This window comes from Glycine max, chromosome 12 (assembly GCF_000004515.6).
Source record: "Glycine max cultivar Williams 82 chromosome 12, Glycine_max_v4.0, whole genome shotgun sequence".
In the NCBI taxonomy this organism is placed as follows: Eukaryota; Viridiplantae; Streptophyta; class Magnoliopsida; order Fabales; family Fabaceae; genus Glycine; species Glycine max.
This window is the reverse complement of record NC_038248.2, coordinates 29,686,090-29,708,010: the sequence shown is the minus strand read 5'-3', so window position 1 is coordinate 29,708,010 and position 21,921 is coordinate 29,686,090. Positions and strand designations below refer to the sequence as shown.

The window sequence follows — 21,921 nt, the reverse complement described above, 5'->3', positions numbered from 1 at the left end:
TATAATTACTGGAAAACTTTTGTTATCATCCAAGTAAGCATATTTTAAATTTGATGGTAGAGGCTTCAATTCTGGTGTGGCCGGCTAGATAGTGGTAGAAAGAGATGGTTTCTCAGCCTGTACCTCATAAAGAAAGTCAGAAGTATGTGTACTTCCTGAAACATGGTTAGTTCTATCTGACTTTATAAAATCAATCTCAAGAGGTAAAACATCATACATGTAATCAATATCAAATTCAGATTCACTCTCAGCATCAAATTCAGTCATATGATCAGGTACAAATTCAGATTCAATGCATGAAGAGTGATAGGCATGCAGATTAGAATGAAGATCAGTCATGTATTCATCAACAATATGGTCAATTATTTCAACACGAAATACAGAAAGATCTTCAGATGGGTGTTTCATAACATCAAGAATATTAAAATGAACAGTTATATCACCAAACTCCATAGATAGTGTTCCTACATATACTTCTCTCCATGTTACTGAGTCCTTCATAAAAATATTGGAGAAGAAGCTACTCTGAAATCTGGTGGTGAGGGCAACTAGCACATAGTTTCTTAAATTTCTCCTAGTATTCATATAAGCTCTCTCCACTGAGTTGTCTAATGCCTGAAATATCCTTTCTGATGGTCGTGGTCTTGGAAGCAGGGAAAATTTTTTCTAAGAATACTTTCTTGAGGTCATCCTAGCTCGTGATAGACCATGGAGCAAGGTAATAAAGCCAGTCCTTTGCCACTCCTTCTAAAGAATGAGGAAAGACCTTCAGAAATATGTGATCCTCCTGGACATCTAGGGGTTTCATGGTGGAGCAGACAATATAGAATTCTTTCAGATGTTTGTGCGGGTCTTCACCTGCAAGGCCATGAAACTTTGGAAGCAAATGGATCAGTCCAGTTTTAAAAACATATGGGACATCTTCATCAGGGTATTGGATGCACAAGCTTTTGTAGGTGAAATCAGGTGCAGCCATTTCCCTTAGAGTCCTCTCACGGGGTGGAGGTTGTGCCATGTTCTCAGAATGTTCAAAATCAGAATGTTCAAAATAATAATGCTCAAAATCACCAATAACAGAATGCTCAGGATGCTCAAAAGGTACTAAATGATGTCTAACTAATCTATGAAATGTCCTATCTATCTCAGGATCAAAGGGTTGTAAGTCAGATGGATTGCCTCTAGTCATACACTATATTCAGCATGCACAGCTAGTTGCCTTCTTATGCAAGTAACAGTGTAGGTTTGAACTACAGCTATCATTAAATGATATCCAAATGACTTAAAATTTTGTGAACAACCTTATAAAATGATGAGAAGATAGCACAAAAAATTTCAAGCAAAAATTCAAAGTCTAACTATAGAAGCTAAAAATGATAAGTTGAGAAAAATAAGAGAATAATACTTGGAAAATAAAAAACTTTTGACAGAATCGCAATTTTTGGAAGAAGGAGACCTTAGCCAGCCTATGGCGGGCTGCCATGGCATAGGAAATTTTTTTCTACCCCAAATACATATATAATAATTGTGATTCTGATAATCAGAGCAAAAGTTATGGTTGTTTGAAGTTTTGACAAAAATCAAATTTGCTACTTTTTTGGAACTTTCAAATCTGACCAAACTAAGGGCTCCAACTATTTTTCTCACAAAATATGGATCAAAAGAAGTGACCACACAAAAATTCAGCCAAAAATAACAACTATATCTACCAAAAAAAAATCCCAATTAATTCAGCAAGTGTGGTCTCTAAAATCCGTCGCTAAGGGATTTCCACTACTACCCTGTTTTCAAGCAATTGTTCTATTCAGCAAAAGTGGTCGCTAAATCCGTCGCAAAACACTATTCACAGCAACACACCAAAACTGAAACAAGGGAAGCGCTGAACAAAAAAACTAAAATAGAACACACAATAAATGAAATAACAAAGTACTAAACAATACTAACACAGCACAAAAGAATTAAACACTAACACAAGAATTAAACACTAACACGACACTAGCTATTATGAACCTTTGGACACTGCTCCCCGGCAACAGCGCCAAATTTGATCGAGGCCGTACCCGAATCAAATAAACATTAAAATGCAGTAACTAGGAAGTGATCCTAGGTCGTTTCCCAACGAGCAATGATAAACCAAATGTTCATAACAGATAGTAGGAAAATAGTAACGAATTGGGGGGGGGGGGGGGTTCTTTGCTTTTGTAAATTAAACAACGAATAGATGTGAACTATAAAATATCAAAATTAAAACACGTTGCTTCCCCTTGATTCACAAGCAAGTCTCTTATCCTAGGTTACGAAAGTTTATCCTTTATCAGTTCAACCACTTAATCCAACCCTAAATTAAATTACTAAGAAAAATTTAACATAAGGCATTCATTATGTGATTAAGCAACACATACACCAATTAATCATAAACGATCATTAAGCATGAACGTAAATTAAGCGCAGAGACAATTAATCAAGCACTAAGCATGCATGAATTAATAGCAACAAATTCAAAGTAATTAGTGAAGAGGAAAAACTGAACATAATTTAATAGTAATAATAGAACCTCAAAGAGAACTGTGCTTGATCCTCAAGAGAAAACAACGCTATAGACTTACCCTTCCATTAATCAATAGAGAACGAAATTATAGATTGAAGAACGAAATTTTATTGCTGAAACGAAAAGTAAAAACTGGAATTGCAAAACGAAAAAATGTCTAAAAGAAGAAAAGCCTAAAACTAAAAACGAAAACAGGAGAGAGAGAGAGAGAGAGAGAGAGTTTAAACTAGAACCTTGGTGCTGTTATATAGTTTTTCAGCCCGAAAGCTTACAAATCTGTTTTAAATCCAAGCACATAAATAAAATCAAATCAAATCTTGATATGATAAGATAAGATCTAGATGAAATAATATCTAGATGAGATCAAATCTAAATAATATCTAGATAAGATAAGATAAGATAAGATCTAATTTTGTAGAATAAAATAGTCTGCCCTCTTCAAGTCCAAGCCCAATTCTGGATTCAAGTCCAAGCCCAATTTTGGATTCAAGCCCAATGTTTCATTAATTCCTGAAATTTGATTAAAAACATCAAATTAGCTGAATGGGTCCTGTTAGTGTTTAGCTCTACTGAGCTTTAAAAGATTGGCTAAGATTTTGTTAAAACATAAGCACTTAGACAATGAAGGAAAGCTGGAGTTGCTGCACATGATGCCCAACGTTATATCAAGGAATGAGATCGGGCTGCACAATGCACAAGGCAAGATAAAATGTCAAATGAAGAATTGAAGTTGCAGGATCCACGATGTCGGATACAATGTCCTGACATCCTGCCCGAGAATACTGGAGTTGCTGTACAATGCAAGATAAAAGTCAAGTGCAGAAGTGAAGTTGCAGGATCCACGATGTCGGATACAATGTCCTGACATCCTGCCCGAGAATACTGGAGTTGCTGTACAATGCAAGATAAAAGTCAAGTGCAGAAGTGAAGCTGCAGGATCCACGATGTCGGACACGATGTCCTGACATCCGGCCCGATAATACTGGACATATAAATCTGTTATATCTTTAACAGATTATTGTGCAGTTAGCAAGAGATTAGAAGATCTATCTTTAGGAACGAATTAAAAGATCATTAAAGTTCGAATTTCAAAGTAGAAGAGTTCGTTCAGGGATTAAAGATTAAAGATTAAAGATTCAAACTAAAAGATCAAAAGTTATCTTTTAGTTCTTTAACTGCAGATTTTTCAGAAGAAGATAGATCTCCTCCAGCATCAAGGAGTTGCAGCCCAGAATCGTACACGGCTATATAATCATGGAGGCTGCACGAGTTCTGTACCAAGTCCGGGATTGAAGAGTTATTTTGTGAGTTTTGGGACTTGAGTCTTTTGTGAGCCACCTTGATGGTACCCTAACATCAAGTGTTGGACCTATGTGTGTAGAGTTGATCTCTTGTGTCTAGAGTTGATCTCTAGTGTGTAGAGTTGATCTCTTTTGTTCAGAGTTGATCTCTGGTGTGTCTTTGACTTAATTGTAAACACGGGAGTGTGAGTGAGAGGGAGTGAGCGGAGGTTCTCATATCTAAGAGTGGCTCTTAGGTAGAGATCGCACGGGTAGTGGTTAGGTGAGAAGGTTGTAAACAGGGGCTGTTAGACCTTGAACTAACACTATTGAGAGTGGATTTCCTCCCTGGCTTGGTAGCCCCCAGATGTAGGTGAGGTTGCACCGAACTGGGTAAACAATTCTCTTGTGTTATTTACTTGTTTAATCTGTTCATACGGACACATATAATCTGCATGTTCTGAAGCGTGATGTCGTGACATCCGGTACGACATCTGTCCCCTGGTATCAGAATTTCAGGTCCAAATAATAATACTACCTAATTAATTTGACAATTAAGACTAATCAGTACTTAAAATGGTGCCAAAAGGGTTAAGAAATAGGAGAAAATAATGACACATCAATATTCCTTTTCTTTGTTTCTTTAATTTACGGTTTAACTCCATGAGTAGCAGTTCATAAACACATCAAAGCTGCAATTTTCTCTGTAAAAAAAAAATTACACTATTCTCAAGTTCCTTCCTCACAAATGTGTCGATATAGGATATCTCTCACGCATTGCAGATTTGTTACTACTATTTCATTTTTTTTTAATTTTCTTCATTTTCATTTTTGGGGTATAATGGATTTCTTGATGTTTTTCATTTAAGGAATCAAGATGTTTTCTACAAGCAACAAGAAGCCATGGGTAAGTGTCTATTCTCATTCATCTTTTTTTGTGATTAAAAATCTGCACATATTGTATGATACAAAAAAAAAGGTCAAAATATATTGAAAATGTGTCTTTTGTTTAATTTAAGAAAAATAAAATTATAAAATTATGAGTGTGCTCTAAATTTCTTACATGATTTATAGCTCTATGAACTAATTAAAAATACACTTCTATTTGCAATTATTCTTTCTCAATGTTGTTCATGCTCGGTTGAGTCTGTTATGAAGGGAAAATTTGAGTAGTGGTGGTGTTGGCTTTATTTGCAATTTGGCATTAAGTGTTTTTCATTATTAAGTTTGTGTAGGAGTAGTTATTGTGTTATTTTGTTAGGACTAAAATGCTTAGCATAAAGTGACATTATGAATGCTCGAAACTTTATTCCAATAGTTACATATATCAAATAAATTTAAGAACATGTGATTTTAAATTTGAAAGTGAACAATGTAGTTGTATGGAATAGAGGCACTTTATACTAATTTATTATGAATTTTCAATCATACATCTGAGTTTGCCAAGATTATACCAAATTATAAGTTACTTATCATAGATAGCAGCTGATAATTCATTAACTAACACATTGAATTTGACTTATTAAATCTTCCCTTTCATTATTTTTTTATTTTCTTCATTTTCGTTTTTCAAGATATAATGGATTTATTGATGTTTTTCATTTAATGAATCAAGATGTTTTCTACGAGTAGCCACAAGTCGTGAGTAAGTGTCTATTCTCATCCATCATACATTGAATTTGACTTATTGAATCTTCCATTTCTACAGTTGAAAGTTTCAGCTTAGAGCCAATGCTATTTTGGCAGTGTCGCTTGTTGTCTACAAGGCTGCTGCTGCATTGAAGAAAATTCCATGGTTGAGAAAAGTTGTTGTTGAAGGTCACCTTGGTCGGACTGTAACTCACAAATTGCAGTTGCACCCTCGGCTATCAAGATGAGATGAACCATTTTTTCTTCTTTCCTTTTTTTGACCATATTTCCTCTACCTTTTGTTATATGAGTTTTCAAACGACATGCAAGCATGAACTATATTGTTATTTGTGAACTCTGTTAGAGTGAGGTTCAATTTGTTAATGACCATTTTAAAGCTTTAAGTTTAAAGCCATTCATTATGTTATCAAGTTAGCTCAACACCATTTATTTCTAAGATTTTGAACCTCTTCCTCTCATTATTTCACACTATTTCGGTGTTTCTTGAAGCAATCACCTTTTCCATTCATATTTCTTTTCATTATGTTTATTCAATTATTCAAAATACATATTATTATGTATCAAATATATATTTTCAGTTACATTTAAATATTAAATATTATATTTTGCCAGACTTTGTACTTTTATTTTTATTAGATTTATATTTCTTTTCATTATGCTTATTCGATTATTCAAAATTCATATTATTATTATGTATCAAATATATCTTTTCAGTTACATTTAAATATTAAATATATTTTTTTTCCAGACTTTGTATTTTTATTTTTATTAGATTTATATTTTTTTCATTATGTTTATTCAATTATTTATTATGTATCAAATATATCTTTTCAGTTACATTTAATATTTAAATATTATATTTAGTCAGACTTTGTACTTTTATTTTTATTAGACGTGACTTGAACACAGACTTTTCCACTCCCCAATAATTGCAGGACAGTTACATCAAGTAACCCATCAAATCATACACATTGGAACAAGCAATTTAGAAATGGCACTAGACCTTTCTTCCTCTGTAGCTCTGCCTAAATTGCAATAATCCACAATAATTATTGCAATAAAATAATTCATTTAATTTTTTATTTTACTCTAATTCTCCATTTATTATTGCCACTATTTTGTATTTTTTTTTCAATTACTCCACTTCACTTTTTTACTCTACAACCTTCACTCTTCCCTATGTTGTCTTTCTCATATTCCCACCCTCTTCTTTTCCCCACGAACCTTCACCCCTCTCATGTTGTCTTTTCCACTTTCCCACCAGAACCTTCACCCTTTCCAATGTTGCCTTTCCCACTTCCCTACCCTCTTCTTCTCCCCACCACAACCTTCCCCCTTCCTAATGTTGTCTTTCCCACTTCCCACACCCCTCTTCTTTTTCCCACAGAACCTTCTCCCTTCCCCCACACTTTCCTTTCCCACTTCCCCATCCAACTCCAGAATCTTCCTTTCCCTTCCCACCGTTCCAGTACTGATTAATTTTTTAAGGCTTAAATATGTTTTTTAAAATTTGTTAATTATTTTTAAAAATTCCTTCAAATAGTATTTTTTTATTAGTCATTCAAATTTTTAAAAAGTTATTTTTAGTATATATATATATATATATATATATATATATATATATATATATATATATATATAATAGTAGTAAATATATAAAAAGTATATAAATATATAGAAGAGTAGCCTAGCAAAATCATCATTTTAAACATATAAAAAGTATAGATAGGTTCAATGATCGAAACAAACATTTTATATTATTGACACATGAGAGTTTTGATAAAAAAAAAAATGATTTTTCACCTTTTATTTTTTATTTGTATTTCTAAAGCTTTTGAGGCATTAGCTTTTATACTGTCGTATTGAATGTTGTTTTTGTTATCACCCTTCTTTTTTGTCTTCTGCCATAGCCATAGCTTGCACTCCCAGTCCACACGCTTTTTTTCCTTGCAAACACTTTGCACCCTATCAACTTTTTTGATTTTAAAATATATTAAATAAAAATTATCTTAATTTTGTTTTAAAATATAATAATAGGTACATCAATTTTCATCATATAAGAAATTTTATATCAAAGTTTATTTAAAAGTTTAATTTTGGTAAAAGTTTTTATATCATTAATCAATCATAAATTTTTTCATCATAACTTATAAAATTATTATTATAAATTTGAATAATTTTTTTTCAATATACTTACTATAAAAATTAATAAATTTATCATATATGATAATTTTGTGATTAAATAATAATATAATTTATGCACATATTATTCATTTATTAAATTTTAGTTGGAGAGGGTAAAACTATCAAAATTTACAAGTCATTTAATTCACTTTAAAATAATATATATATATATATATATATATATATATATATATAATAGTATAGTTTGATGAGACCTTCTGATGGGACCTTCTAATATCATGGGATGATCTCCTTATCCAAACTCATATACCAAACATAATAATAGATACATCAATTTTAGTAGTTTACAAGTCATTTTCATTCATCTTAAAAGAATATATAAATATATTAAAGAGTATAATTTGTTGAGACTTCCTTATCCAAACCTAGAGAAGAAATATATTAATAGATACAACAATTTTTAGTTGTATAAGAAATTTAATGTAATAGATACAACAATTTAAGTAGTATAGGAAATTTTATATGAAAGTGTACTCAAAATTTTGATTTCTTATCAAAGTTTTTCTATTATTAATCAATCATAATTTTTTTTAGTACAACCTATAAAATAATTATTATAAAAATTATTAAATTTATCATATATGATAATTTTATGATTAAATAACAATATAATTTATGCACAATATATTCATTTATTCAATTATACTTGAGGAGAGTAAAATTATCAAAGTTTATAAGTCATTTTCATTCATTTTTTAATAAATAAATTGTTAGTCTAATTATATGACTCCAATAATCCTATATTGTTGACACATCGCTTAAACAAGTACAAAATGAGAATTTTAAAACTTAAAAGAGAAAGATAACCGGAAAATAAACACAAGGAAGAGGACGTAACACTAATCATGTGATATGTAAAGGAAAGAAAGTAGAAATGAAGATGTGTTTTTTCATAATATAATAAATTTTATGTGAAAGTTTATTTAAAAGTTTAATTTCTATAAAAGTATTTATATCATTAATCAATCATAAATTTTGTCAACATAACTTATAAAATAATTATTGTAAAATTTAATAATTTTTTTTTTCAATATACTTACTATAAAAATTAATAAATTTATCATATATGATAATTTTGTAATTAAATAGTAATATAATTTGTGCACATATTATTTATTTATTAAACTATAGTTGGAGAGGGTAAACTATCAAAATTTATAAGTCATTTTCATCCACTTTAAAAGAATACATAGATATATATGTAAAGGAGTATAGTTTGATGAGACTTTCTAAAAGGACCTTCATATACCATGGGATGACCTCCTTATCCAAACCCAAATACCAAATATAATAATTTTATATGATAGATACAACAAGTAGTTTATAAGTCATTTTCATTCATCTTAAAAGAATATATAAATATATTAAAAGTATAGTTTGCTGAAACCTTCTAATTCTCAAGCCCTTTTACCACCACGTGATGACCTCCTTATCTATACAAAATATAATAATAGATACAACATTTTTTAGTAATATTAGAAATTTTATATGAAATTTTATTCAAAAGTTTGATTTCTTATCAAAGTTTTTCTATTATTAATCAATCATAATTTTTTTCGTATAACCTATAAAATAATTATTATAAAAAATAATAAATTTATCATATATGATAATTTTGTTATTAAATAACAATATAATTTGTGCCCAATATATTCATTTATTCAATTATAGTTGAGAAGAATAAAATTATCAAAGTTTATAAGTCATTTCCATTCATTTTTTTAATAAATAAATTGTTGGTCCAAGTATATGACTCCAATAATCCTATATTGTCGACACATCACTTAAATAAGGACAAAATGAGAATTTTAAAAAACTGAAAAGAAAAGGATAATTAGAAATAAATACATGCAAGTGGGATTGTTTTAACAGTGACTTCAAGTGGGATTGCTTCAATATTGCTGCCCAGGGGTAGAACAACACATTCTAAGTTTGCTATCCCAGTGTCTGCAACACAAAATTCTACATGCAACATTTATCATGGGAGTGACTTGGCTGAATTGTTGCACATCACAAAACTATCAATTTGGGATGAAGTTCCAATGTGTCACAGGTACAGTATTGAGGCACTTGAAAATAGCTTAAAAGACATCATGCACAACGATAAACCTTTTGGAGGAAAGGTCATTGTTTTTTGTGGTGATTTCCATCAAATACTACCTGTTGTGGCAAGAGGTAATCGCTATGATATTGTCCATGCAACTCTAAATGCATCATATATTTGGGACCATTGTCAGATTCTTAATGATGCAATCCTACCCCGCAAGGGCATTGGATAGAAGACTCCAAGCAGATTGGGCCAGAGATCCAAGGGAAGACCCTAGGGTTCTCATGATCCTTAGGGTAGATTTTGAGCCCATGGGCTAAGTATGAGCCCGCTTATCTTTGTAAATATTAGAATAGGTTTTTCCTTCGTTTGGGCCTTGTATTTTGGTCATTCTAGTATTATAAGGTTTTTGCCTTGTATTTTGAGGTATTTCGAGTAGTCTTTGTAGTAGGGAATTTTTTGTATTTTCAGGTATTTTGTTATGGGGGTGAGCTTAGCTATTATAGGGTGCGTGTAGCTAAGCTCTAGCTTCTCATCTCAAGGAGGTGAGCTTAGCTATTAAAGATATGTGTGTAGCTAAGCTCTAGCTTCTTTAGGAATCTTCTTAAGGAAGCTTCTCAAGTAGGTGAGCTTAGTTATGAGAGGGGTGTGTGTAGCTAAGCTCTAGCTTCTCAAGGAAGTTTTCTCAAAGAAGCTTCTCAAGGAAGTTTTCTCAAGAAAGCTTCTCAAGGAAGCTACCTAGTCTTTAAATAGAAGCATGTGTAACACTTGTTGTAACTATGATGAATGAGAGTCTTGTGAGACATACTTCAAAGTTCCACTTCTCTCCCTCTTTTATTCCTTCAATTTCGTGCTCCCCCCTCTCTCTTTCTCTCCCTCTTTCTTTTCCTCCATTGAAGCATCCTTCCAAGCTTCTTATCCAAGGCTCATCTTGGTGGTGAAGCTCCTTCTTCCATGGCTTTTTCCCTAGTGGATGGTGCCTCCTCTCACCTCTTCTCCTTTGTCTTTCGCTGCATCTTCATGGTAGAAAATCACCATTAAAGGACCTCATTGAAGCTCAAAGATCCAGCCTCCATAGAAGCCCCACAAGCAAGCTTCCATCACTTAAGCTGACAAAAAACATGTGATTGCAATCCTGTTGCCCATACCAATTGTGATGACCTCAAACTATTTTCTAATTGGCTCCTAGACATGGGTGATGGTAAACTTGGAGAACCAAATGATGGATATGGCGAAATCACCATCCCAGATGAGTTTCTTATCAAGGACGCTCAAGATCCTATCCAGGCAATTGTTCAAGCAACATATCCAGATTTATTTAATAACTATAGCAACGAAGATTTCTTGCAAAAAAAAAGATGTTGTAGCCTCTACGAAACATGTTGTTGACAAAATAAATGACTATGCCCTATCTTTGATTCCTAGTGAGGAAAAAGAATATTGTAGTGCTGATAGTATTGATAAATCTGATGAACTACTCAATCCTGCTTTCGGAGTACTAACACCTGAATTTCTAAACTCATTGAAAACATCAGGAATACCTAATCACAAGCTCAAAATCAAGGTTGGTACTCCCATCATACTACTATGGAATTTGGACAATGTTGATGGGTTATGCAACAGAACTAGGCTTATGTGACAAGACTTGGTTCAAATGTGGTTGAAGTAGAGATTATTACTGGACCCAATGTAGGTCATAGGACATACATACGAAGAATGAATTTGTCTCCTTCTGATTCTCCATGGCCATTCAAGCTAATTAGAAGACAGTTTCCATTCATGGTTTCATTTGCAATGACCATTAACAAATATCAGGGACAGTCGTTGGCACATGTAGGATTGTATTTGCCAAACCCAATTTTTTCTCATGGCCAGCTATATGTTGCACTTTCACGAGTTCAAAGCAAAAAAGGACTCCATATTCTTATTCATGATAATCAAGGCACTCCAAAAAATACTACCATTAATGCAGTATACAAAGAAGTATTTGTAAACTTATAAACACGGTATGCTTCCCAAATTCTTATTTCTACATATGCATTATCATTAATCAAATTCATTTTCTATCAAAATATTATTCGTTGATTTCATTTTCAATTTATCAATTTCTAATAATATAATTACAATATACTATGTTTTTTTTTACTTTATTGTTACTTATACTTTGTTCAACATCAGCACTCTATTGCAATTTCATTATCTTCAGTTCTCAATTTAATTTGATATAATACTTTTATTTCTTTACTATTGCAGGAGATCAACAACAACACAAATGATCAAAATTTGTTATGGAATCATACCCACTAATGCGTATTCATTTCAATTCACCCCTTTTTAGGTTAGTGTTGATGTATATAGTAGCAAATTCCTACTTGGGATTTTTAAATATTCACTCACCTTATCAACATATGCAACCAATTCATTCATTTCTGTTCATTGTCCAGCCTCTCATTCACTACATCAACATATTACTAATGATAATCACACCAACACCATCTGAAACATTCTACAATACAATGAGGTTAGTTTCAAATACATACTTAAATTAATGTTTTTTTTATCAATACTTCAATATTATTATCATCCCAATAAACAAAATTATCAAACTGTATACATGTAGTCATAATTTACATTTATCAATACTCAAATAGGAGTATGAGCCCGTGCATCGACACGGACGTCTCTCTAGTTTTATAATAAATCTAACGAGCCTTATTATTTTGATCATCATGATCCACTTATCCTATTAGATCATCTATAGACATCATCTGTGAAGTGTATATTTTTTCATCTAAGAAATATACAACAAAAGTTATTAGTTTTTTTTTAAACCGCAAATATTTGTTGTTAGAATGTTAATTCAAAGTGCAATCTCCATGATTGAAAAGGAATGTCATCAAAACCATCCTTGCTACAATATGATCCACAATATTAAAGGGGTTACAGATAGAGTTGGAGTTCAAGGATGCAAATTGTGTTGTTGACTCTTTGGTTAAATTCGACCTTTCTTTAGATGGCGAGGGGAGAGTCTTTGACGTTATACTTGATTTCACTTCAATTAATGTTTTTACTGATGTAGTTTGCATGTCTTCCATGAGTGGTGTTTAATAATATCTTCTATGGGGCATTAATCCCTGTTTGACACAAAAAAATATTAGTTTTACTAGTAGAGGGAATCATACCAGTCACCTTTTCTCCCTTCTCTTTTTCCTAAACCATCCAACTACCTTATATTTCTGTTGGAGAAGTTATTAGCTTTGTCTGGCTACCATTGAAGCTTTTTTAGAAGAAGCTATGGTTTTGTCTTCCCTCTGTCCAGTTTCTTTCTTGAAATTCCTTTAGAAACCATCTTCAATTTGCACTTTTCTTATTTAAGAAATGTTTGAAAGAACTTTCTACAGAGCTTATTTAAACTTATAATATTCTTGTTATAGATGACAGGGACGCTTGTAGCATCTATTCATATATTCAATTCATCTACACATTCCAAATGGCACACCAACAACTTATTAAGTATTTGAACTTTTGACAACTTATTGAAACATCTGTGATGATGCTTATTTCAATAAATTTCATGATCAAATATGAAACATAAGCTGTCACGCGACAACTTATTGAATAAGTATTTAATTCAACAGTTTACAAAAATGCAACATTAATAGAAAAAGTGTATAAATTCATTTATCATAAAATTAAAGACTTGTTTTGTACTTTCTAATAATTTGTTGGATTATATCTACTTTTAATTATTTAAAATTAAAATATACTTTTAGTCTTTCCATCTTAATTTTTGCCCCTAAAGTTTTTTTTTTTTTTTACTTTAATTTGAGCATTTTTCATATTAGTCAAAACTAATACCCATTGTTGAACTTGAAAGTGGATGAAAAGACCAATTTTATCCAACAAAGATATTTTAAAATACTAAAAGGAAACATTTTGAGGATGGCTCCCTCATTAAGGCCACCAAGGTAGGGTTTAGGAGTTGTCATTTCCTCCTTTACTTCAGGTAATATATAGAGCAGCACATCAAACAAAATTTTGGGGGGTTTGACCAAAAGAGCGTAATTCAATTTGGAATTTATCAAATGGAATATTTTTCGAATAAATTCTCAAAAGGAGATAAGTAGTAAGAATTTTTACATGAGTATGAAATCATAAAAAAAATTCACGATTTCACTTTTTTTAATAGTAAAGTAAAAAATCCAATGACTTTCATTTTTTTTAATTATTTACATAAAATCATAAATTTTTCACGATTTCAAATCGTGATTAATTTTTTTATTTCAAAATTAATTTTGAATGAATTTAAAGTCATTTTAATTTTAATTTTATATTCCATGATTAGTAGTTTTATTATTTTAAAATTAAAAATAATTATAATTAATATTTTTTTTATAATTTACGACTTTATTATCGTTCAAATAATAATTATAATTAAAACGACTAATTCTTTTATAATCCAATGGCTTTTTTTTATTCTTAACCATTAATTATTTTTTAATTAATATTTTCTTAACCAATAATAATTAGATAAAATGAACAAGGAATTATTTTTAGATTATTAATTTATATGGTTTAGATTCCTTTTTGTTTCCAAATTTGACAAATAATAATAATTTACAAAACAAAATATAGAAAATATTAAATAAAATAAGAGAAAAATGAACTTATTATCGTGCACAACGACATGATAGAAAAATAGAGTAGTAAAAACACCATAACATAAAATATAAAATTATAAAAGAAAGGCAACAATATTCATTGTTTGTGCAAATATATTTTTTTATATTGATTGAAAAGTATATTAAAAATATGTTAAAAGAAAAAGAGACTGGAGAAAAATGAACTTATATCAAAATAAAAGTACTAGAAAACAAAATATAAAATTATAACTAAAATGAATTTAAAGTCGTTTAAAATTAATTTTAAAATAAAAAAATTAATCACAACTTTGAAGTAGAGAAAAATTTACGACTTTATATAAATAATTAAAAAAATTAAAGTCATTAGATTTTTTTACAACTTTACTATTAAAAAAACAACCAAAGTCATAATTTTTTTTACGACTTCATACTCAAAAATCATACAAATTCCTACAACTTATCCCCATTTAGAGATTAATTAAAAAATACTCCCATTTAATAAATTCTAAATGAAATTACCTCCTTTTAGTCAAACCTCCCGAAATTTTGCTGGCTTTTGGGAAGGTTGAGTACTCTTTCCATTTGAGAGCAACATCTTAAATGTCCACGTGACTCTCTCTCCCTCCCTCCCTCTCTCTCTCACATTAGTTTTATTCTTGTGCTTCCCATGTATCATCTTAGTGTATATTTTATCATCAGGATTTACATGTTAAATATAATTTGGTTGTCCACCTTCCATAATAATAAGGGCTGTGATAAAAGCTAAGATCTCTGAATTGCATCAACCACCCAAGTACACTCCACTCTAAAGTCTACACAACCAAACTTTAATTAAGAGTCTGACTAACCAATCTTCTTAAAGTATTAGTTAAAAAATTAAAAGAAAAAAATATTTATTGTATAAATCATAAAAAAACATAAAAATAATCTTAAGTAGTGTAATTTTTCTTCTCCCAATAAAACATTTCTACTTTAAGTTCCTTGACCAATTTGCTTAAGATACTTATTAGCATTTGTCTTCACTTAAAAACACATGCACCTGCCCTCTAGTGTCAAACTTAACATGAAAAACCACCAGGGAACTTAAATGCCATAACAGCTTGCTTCCCAATCTCAAGACCAGGTCATCTTTTCCTACCTCTGCCCAATTGAATAAATGACAATTCATTCTCAACATTGTTTACCATTGTACAGTAAGATCATATTGGAATAAACTTCTCCTATTAATACTTATAGAAGAAGAAAATAAGAAAATAAATAAATTAAAGTTCTTGCATTAGCTAAAATCAATTTATACACTTACTTTTATTGAAGTTTTTTTTATTTAACTTCTCGGAAAAATTAAGGCAGATAAGTTAATTTTAGCTTATAAAAAATTCATTGCATTTTACTTTCTTATCTTATTTTCCAATTAGTGTTTAGGAATAAGTTTATCCAATCAGAACATAATAATGTAGGCAACAGAAAAAGGCTATGACAACGTGGCAACAGAAAAAATGGGAAATTTTATTGATTAAATGGCTAAGACAGAAAAATAATAACAATAACAACATATTCATCCTCATTTCACCAACCCATTAAGTACCCACCACTCATTCTATCTCCCTCTAAGGTTTCCAGTGTTTGGTATATAATCAACACATATATACATGTACAGAATCCTCCTCTGGCAGCGGACCAACCTCCTCTCCCTTTTGTCTATCTATCTTAAAGGTAAATATAAACTGACAATTTAATCAATTGTACATACATAAAAATCTCCCTTTTTTTCACCCACAAGGAAATTGGGGATACAAGAACAGCTGGTCTACATGAACTGAAAAGGAGAAGAGAAAAGAAAACTGACAAAGGGAAAGTTGGAGGAACATGGAACCAGAAAGCAATTAGAAATGAATGAATAAATAACAACTGCAAAAGTAACTAGACTATTTCCTGGTTCCACTAGCACTGGCTGCTAACAAGATTATTATGTGGTTTCTGAATATGCCACAGGTATCAAGAGACCATTTTGTGAGGGAACATAAGACTGGATGAAATGTGGAGAGTTTTGCGGCATGTTCAGGTGGCAGGATAGAAATGCAGTATACATCAGAAGCAGTACAAGGTCAAAAGTTCTACAAGCTGTAATGCCTAATGGAGTGTTCCAACATATCATGACTAGGACATATAATTTCCTTCACTCGACTGCCATTTTTGTAGATCTTGAAGGTTGGTACAACCCTAACATTCTCAGCAGCGGCGACTGCGGGGCTTGTTTGAATATCCACCTTTGATCAAATCAAACACAAAATTGAAAGCATAAGAAAACTACCACAAAGCTTTGTTTTTATCTCTAATTATCAAAATATGATGGAGGCAAGTCAAAAGTACAATGTGAAGGGAGCTACCTTAAGGAAGTTAATAGATGGATGACGACTACATAGTGTATTCATGAATGGCGATATCTGCTTACATTGCATGTTTGATGCAGTTTCAAAAAGGACAACAGAAACACCTGTAGAATTAGAGTTAATAACAGGAGATTTGCAAAATAACCAATCAGTAAAATGAGTTGCAGAAAATTTTCCTTATCCATTTTAATTACCTGGTAAAGATATTGCAGCTCTAAACTGCTCAAGACCTGATATGTCCTCCACTTCACCACCAAATTTTAAATTATGTACTTCTTCCCCACGAGATTTCTTTAATGCTACTTGTGCATGAAACAGATTTTCAGCAACTTCATTGTCGTCTGGTAGTTCTCTCCGCAAAAGTTCATAATCTGTTACTGCTTCTTCCCACCGTTCTAGCTGCATAATAAGGCAAGAGATGACTCCATTTACCTTTGAGTATGACAAAGTACTGTAACAAAATGAATAAGAAGTCAAATTTACCTTGCTATTTGAGGCAGCCCTTCGAAGAATGGCTTTTGTATAATTTGGTAGGATGCATAAAGCTTGATTGCAGTCTTCAATTGATCTTTCCCATTGCCCAAGCTTAAACCAACATGCTGCTCTATTGCAATAGAGGACAGAGTTTGAAGGGTCGAGCCTCAAACCTTCCCCGTATGCCGAGCAGGCCTCAGTGAACCTTTCTGACTTAAAAAGATCATTACCACGCAGTCGAGCTCTAGCAACCATCCTCACATTGTTGAGCAAAACAGCAACTTCAACATTTCGGGGGTCAATCTGACTAGCTTTCTCAGCAGCTGTAACTGCATTCTCAAACCTGCAACACATCCATCATCCATTCTCACTCTGCAACAGATACCTTTTCCAGATTAGATTTCTGATGAAGCTTACAGTTTCTGAACTCACCTTCCAAAAGCCATCTCAATCTGAGCTCTAACGAAGAAGCAATAAGCCTCGGAAAACATCCCAAAAAATCTTGCCTGTGATAAGGAACCAGGTCGTGGCTCGCTTTTGGGAATCTGTGATAAACATGATTCAGCATCATCCATCTGGTGTTGCTTGAGAAGGGCTTCTGCTCTACACATAAAGAGCTGTAAATTCATTTTCCAACCAGTTCAGACATTTTTCACACGTTTCACACCTCAATAACATATTCAGATCAACTCACATATGATTAAAAAGTACCTGAACACAAGAGTCTGCTCCAGCAGCAACAGCAGCATCAACCTCCCTCAGTACGCTTTTCCAATCTCGTATCCTCCGCACATCACCACATTTGTTAATATGCTTTTCCACAATTTGCAACTTCTGCAACTCAGCAGGATCTGGCTGCAGCCCAGGATAACAAAGGCGCTTCCTAGAATCCTCAACCTGTCCTAACCTGTCACATTTCAGATATTATTCACCACACAACTTTCACATCACTAACACACCACATACAATGTAAAAAGCAACAAGTCCAAAATTCATAACAGCAAAAAGACATCTAATCCAATATTGTGGTAACTAACTAACTAAGAAACATTCATTAATTCGAATCAGATCTTATTGCTCAGTTAATAAATTCACATAAGAAAAAGAGTTTCGAAACTTGTTTTCCTACATCAATCACTTCACTTCAAACTCATTTTCAACCAAGGTTTCAAATTTCAGTTGCAATCCTGGTGTTGCTGAAAGTTGCTGACAAATTTGGCCTCTGAAACCCTAAAAAACCTTGTCATCAATCAAAATTAAAGCCGTTTTCTGAAAATCTGTTTTCAACTAAACTCAATTTTGTCACATGAAAAGCAACAACTTTTGTCATCAAATTAGTTGATTTTAAAATGCGGATAATAGATTCTTGATATTGCAGACAAATGCAGCCCCAAAAACGTTGACATTGCACCCAAAATCACAGTTGCAAAAACCTTGACACTGAAGCCAAAATCAGGTTTTATATAAAACCTTTACCATCAAAATCAATCTTGCAAACACTCATCCAAACACACACTAGATTCACCTGAGAAACAGCATTGCCAAGCGCTGATGCGCCCTCCCATAATTAGGATCCAACACCACAGCCTCCTCACACGCCCTCACCGCCTCCGGCAGCCGTCCCAACCCGGTCAACGCCGCCGCACGGTTGCTCCGGTAAGCGGCATTGCCCGGCGACATCGCAATTGCCCGATCATACAAACACAACGCCTCAGCAAAGTGCCCTCTCTTATACTCCGCATTTCCCATCCTCTTCACCTCCTCCGGATCCACGCGCTTCGCTGAATCTCCGGCGATCCTCACATCCCCACCACCACCACCTTTTCCACCTCGCATTATGCTCCCGTGGCCGTAATTCCCCGTGCCGGATCCCAGAACATCCGACCGGGAGCTCCGGCTGGGCGCCACCGCTGCGGTCGCCGCCTTGAGAACCCTCCCGGACGGGCAGATGTTCCCGGCCGGGAGAACGCTCAGAGGCGGTGAATTCACCGCGGCGGAGGAGGAGGAAGACGACGGAGATCTCTGGCTCTGACCCGAATTGGATCTCCGGTGACCCGGTTTGGAAACACGGGTCGGACTATTGGTCTCGCTCGACCCAGACAACTCGCCGGAATGGGATCTCTTGGAAACCGCGTTATTGTTTCCGCTTCGACCCGAACCCGACCCGGTCGACCCGCTGCTAGTGCTCGTACTAGTGCTACTCGTTGTAGTGGGTGCACTGTGGTAGTGACGTGGCCGCAATGTGGAAACCGGTGAACCCAAATCGAGTTCTCGGAAATCGGGCTTGTTGGTGTTGTCGTCGGAGCAACTCAGTGAGTCGCGGAACCGCTCGGTGAACCCTAACTCGGACGACACGGGTTTCCTGGAATGTGACATCGTTTTTCTTTTTCTTCTCACTCACTCACTAACCGAAACAACAAGAAGGGTATCTTAAAAACTAAAATCTCTCTTTTGTTTTAAATTTTTGAATTTTTTTTCTTTCTTTCTTTCTCTCTCTGTGAATTTGCAGCAGCAATGTCACAAGCGGTGATGGGGATCTCGTGAAAGTGAGGAATGAATTGTTAGAGAGAGAAAATGGGGTGTGTTGTGTTGTGAAGTGTTGAAAGCTATGCAGAGAGAGAGAGAAAATGGAGAGAAGAAGGAAGAGAAAGAAAGAAAGAAAGGATGAAAGAGGTGAGCTTTTATTTTCTTTTGCTTGAGCTTCACCTGCTGCTTCACGAGACAGCTTTCTCTCTCTCTCTCTCTTCTATCTTCTTTGTTTATCTTTCTAATTTTTCGTCTTTCTTATGCACTGTTCCTCAATTATCATTACTTCCTTTTCCTTTCTCTCTTTTTTTTTTTGTTTTTTTCATTTTTTCTGTCAATTGCCTGTAATTATTCTGGAATTCTGAAAGGAATAATATATTGGATTGAATTAATTTTTAAATTCTTCAGAAAAATGAAATTGTCAATAGTAAATTATTTTTTTTTATAAAATATTGAATTTATTTCCATAATTATTGAATGACGGTTGTTTTCAAATTTTCAAATTATAAAAATAAGGATAAAGAATTATATTTGATATTTTTTAATAAAATTAAGGATCGAATTAATGGATTATTTAATATTGAAATTTACTAATGCACATTATTTTTTAAGAAAATTAATATAATAAGTTATATCTTAAGAAAATTAAGTTATAATTTATTAATATATTCCTTTGAAAAAAAGTGAGAATATGTTAATAATTATGGGTTTATATATATATATATATATATATATATATATATAAATATAATTTTCGTTTCAAAAAATTTTAATAAATCATTTTTTAAGTATATTTTAAGAAAATTAAAATAGAATACAGCCCTTTTAAAATGTACCCAAAAAATACATTCCTTTTAGAAAATGGTGTTGATGTATATTGACAAATTTATTCAATTATTATACTGATTGATTTAATTCAGGTCAAATTTTTTTAAAAATTTTTTTACAGTCATTTATTTTTTTCGTTTTAATTTGGTCTTTTATCTAAAATTATTAATTTTAATAGCGATAAAAACTGTTATAATTCGTATAAAAAAATGGCCATAATCGGTAAAAAAAAAAGATAGTTTAATTTCTTATACTAAAATATGCTACAATAAAATAAATTAAAGAAAAAAAGGGATAAGTGAGAAAAAAATTGAAACAAAAACTTTATTTGTTATTTTATTTTTGAGGAAAAAACAAATTACCTACTGTCAATTGAGATAAGTGAGAATCAATCTGCTCTGGTGCTCCCCCCCTCTCTCTCATGGGTGCAGTTGGAGCCAAAGCCAAGTTTCCCATTCATCTGTCATTTTTACCTTTCGTTTGACACTTGTCGTGCATATTAATTTAATTAATTATATTAAAACAAAGAGGTTAAATTGTAGTTTTATTTTTTTATTGGCAATTGGAGTCTCTTATTTTTTTCGATAATTTTAATTCTTATCTTTTAGAAAATGTTGATCTAATTTTTAAGTTGCTTATGTTTTATTTTTTTTTTCAATTGAACAGTAATATATTGATTTAAAGTATCATCAAAATAATTTAATTAATTAAAATATTAAAAAAATATAAATAAAATTAAAATTTTGACCTAAATTATAAATTTTTTAAAATGTGAGAATTAAATTTGTGAAAAAAAAAAATAAGAGAGCTAAAATCTCATATCGAAAAATTAAAGATATCAAAATTACAATTTAACCAAACAAGAATATAATTTTTTTTCTTATGTAAAAAACATATTTTTCCTTTATTTTTTTTATGAAAACTTATTTATAGTATTTCATTGGTAATCAAGTGTTCAACACAAGGAATTACATGATTGAAATGAAATCATATACTAGGTAAAGATGGAGTAGCCCTAGCTAATGCATGAGCCACTTCATTGACTTGTCTCCTAAGAAAACATACATTAAATGTAGGATTCAGACCTAGAACTATCTTGCATCTTTTAACCAAGACACTCATTTCTGATAAACCCGATGTAAATTTTGATATCTTATCAACCACAATTTCATTATTTGTCTCAAACACAATGTGATGAAGGCCAATGAATTATGCGAATTCCAGCACAACTACCAAACCCCACATCACTCCTTCGTCCACTTTCATACATGGCTTCTTCAACATTGTTCTTGCTACCACCAGTCTACCAATATCACCACAAAAGCATATAGCA

At 32.2% G+C, this 21,921-nt stretch overlaps 1 protein-coding gene and 1 non-coding gene across 2 annotated transcripts; one reads left to right on the top strand and one right to left on the bottom strand.

Annotated features, from left to right (window-relative positions):
• The first annotated feature begins 530 nt into the window (after positions 1-530).
• LOC112998662 (small nucleolar RNA R71) lies at positions 531-637 on the top strand. The gene has a single exon (XR_003263756.1). It is a non-coding gene; the product is annotated as a small nucleolar RNA R71 (small nucleolar RNA).
• Positions 638-15,856: 15,219 nt separating this feature from the next.
• Positions 15,857-20,013, bottom strand: LOC100805790 (TPR repeat-containing thioredoxin TTL1). The gene is made up of 7 exons (XM_003556758.5): positions 18,760-20,013; positions 17,946-18,141; positions 17,667-17,851; positions 17,244-17,577; positions 16,955-17,159; positions 16,758-16,864; positions 15,857-16,637 (listed from the first exon to the last, which is right to left on the bottom strand). The coding sequence occupies exons 1-7, from the start codon at positions 19,608-19,610 to the stop codon at positions 16,485-16,487; spliced, it is 2,031 nt and encodes a 676-aa protein (XP_003556806.1). The 5' UTR covers positions 19,611-20,013; the 3' UTR covers positions 15,857-16,484.
• Between the last annotated feature and the right edge of the window lie 1,908 nt (positions 20,014-21,921).

Excerpts from the sequence above, each read along its gene's own strand:
- LOC100805790 (XM_003556758.5), bottom strand. The coding sequence starts at position 19,610 with ATGTCACATTCCAGGAAACCCGTGTCGTCCGAGTTAGGGTTCACCGAG. Across the intron at positions 17,578-17,666 it reads ATTGAGATGGCTTTTGGAAG|GTTTGAGAATGCAGTTACAG; the intron begins GTGAGTTCAGAA and ends GATGTGTTGCAG. Across the intron at positions 16,638-16,757 it reads CATCTATTAACTTCCTTAAG|GTGGATATTCAAACAAGCCC; the intron begins GTAGCTCCCTTC and ends ATTTGATCAAAG.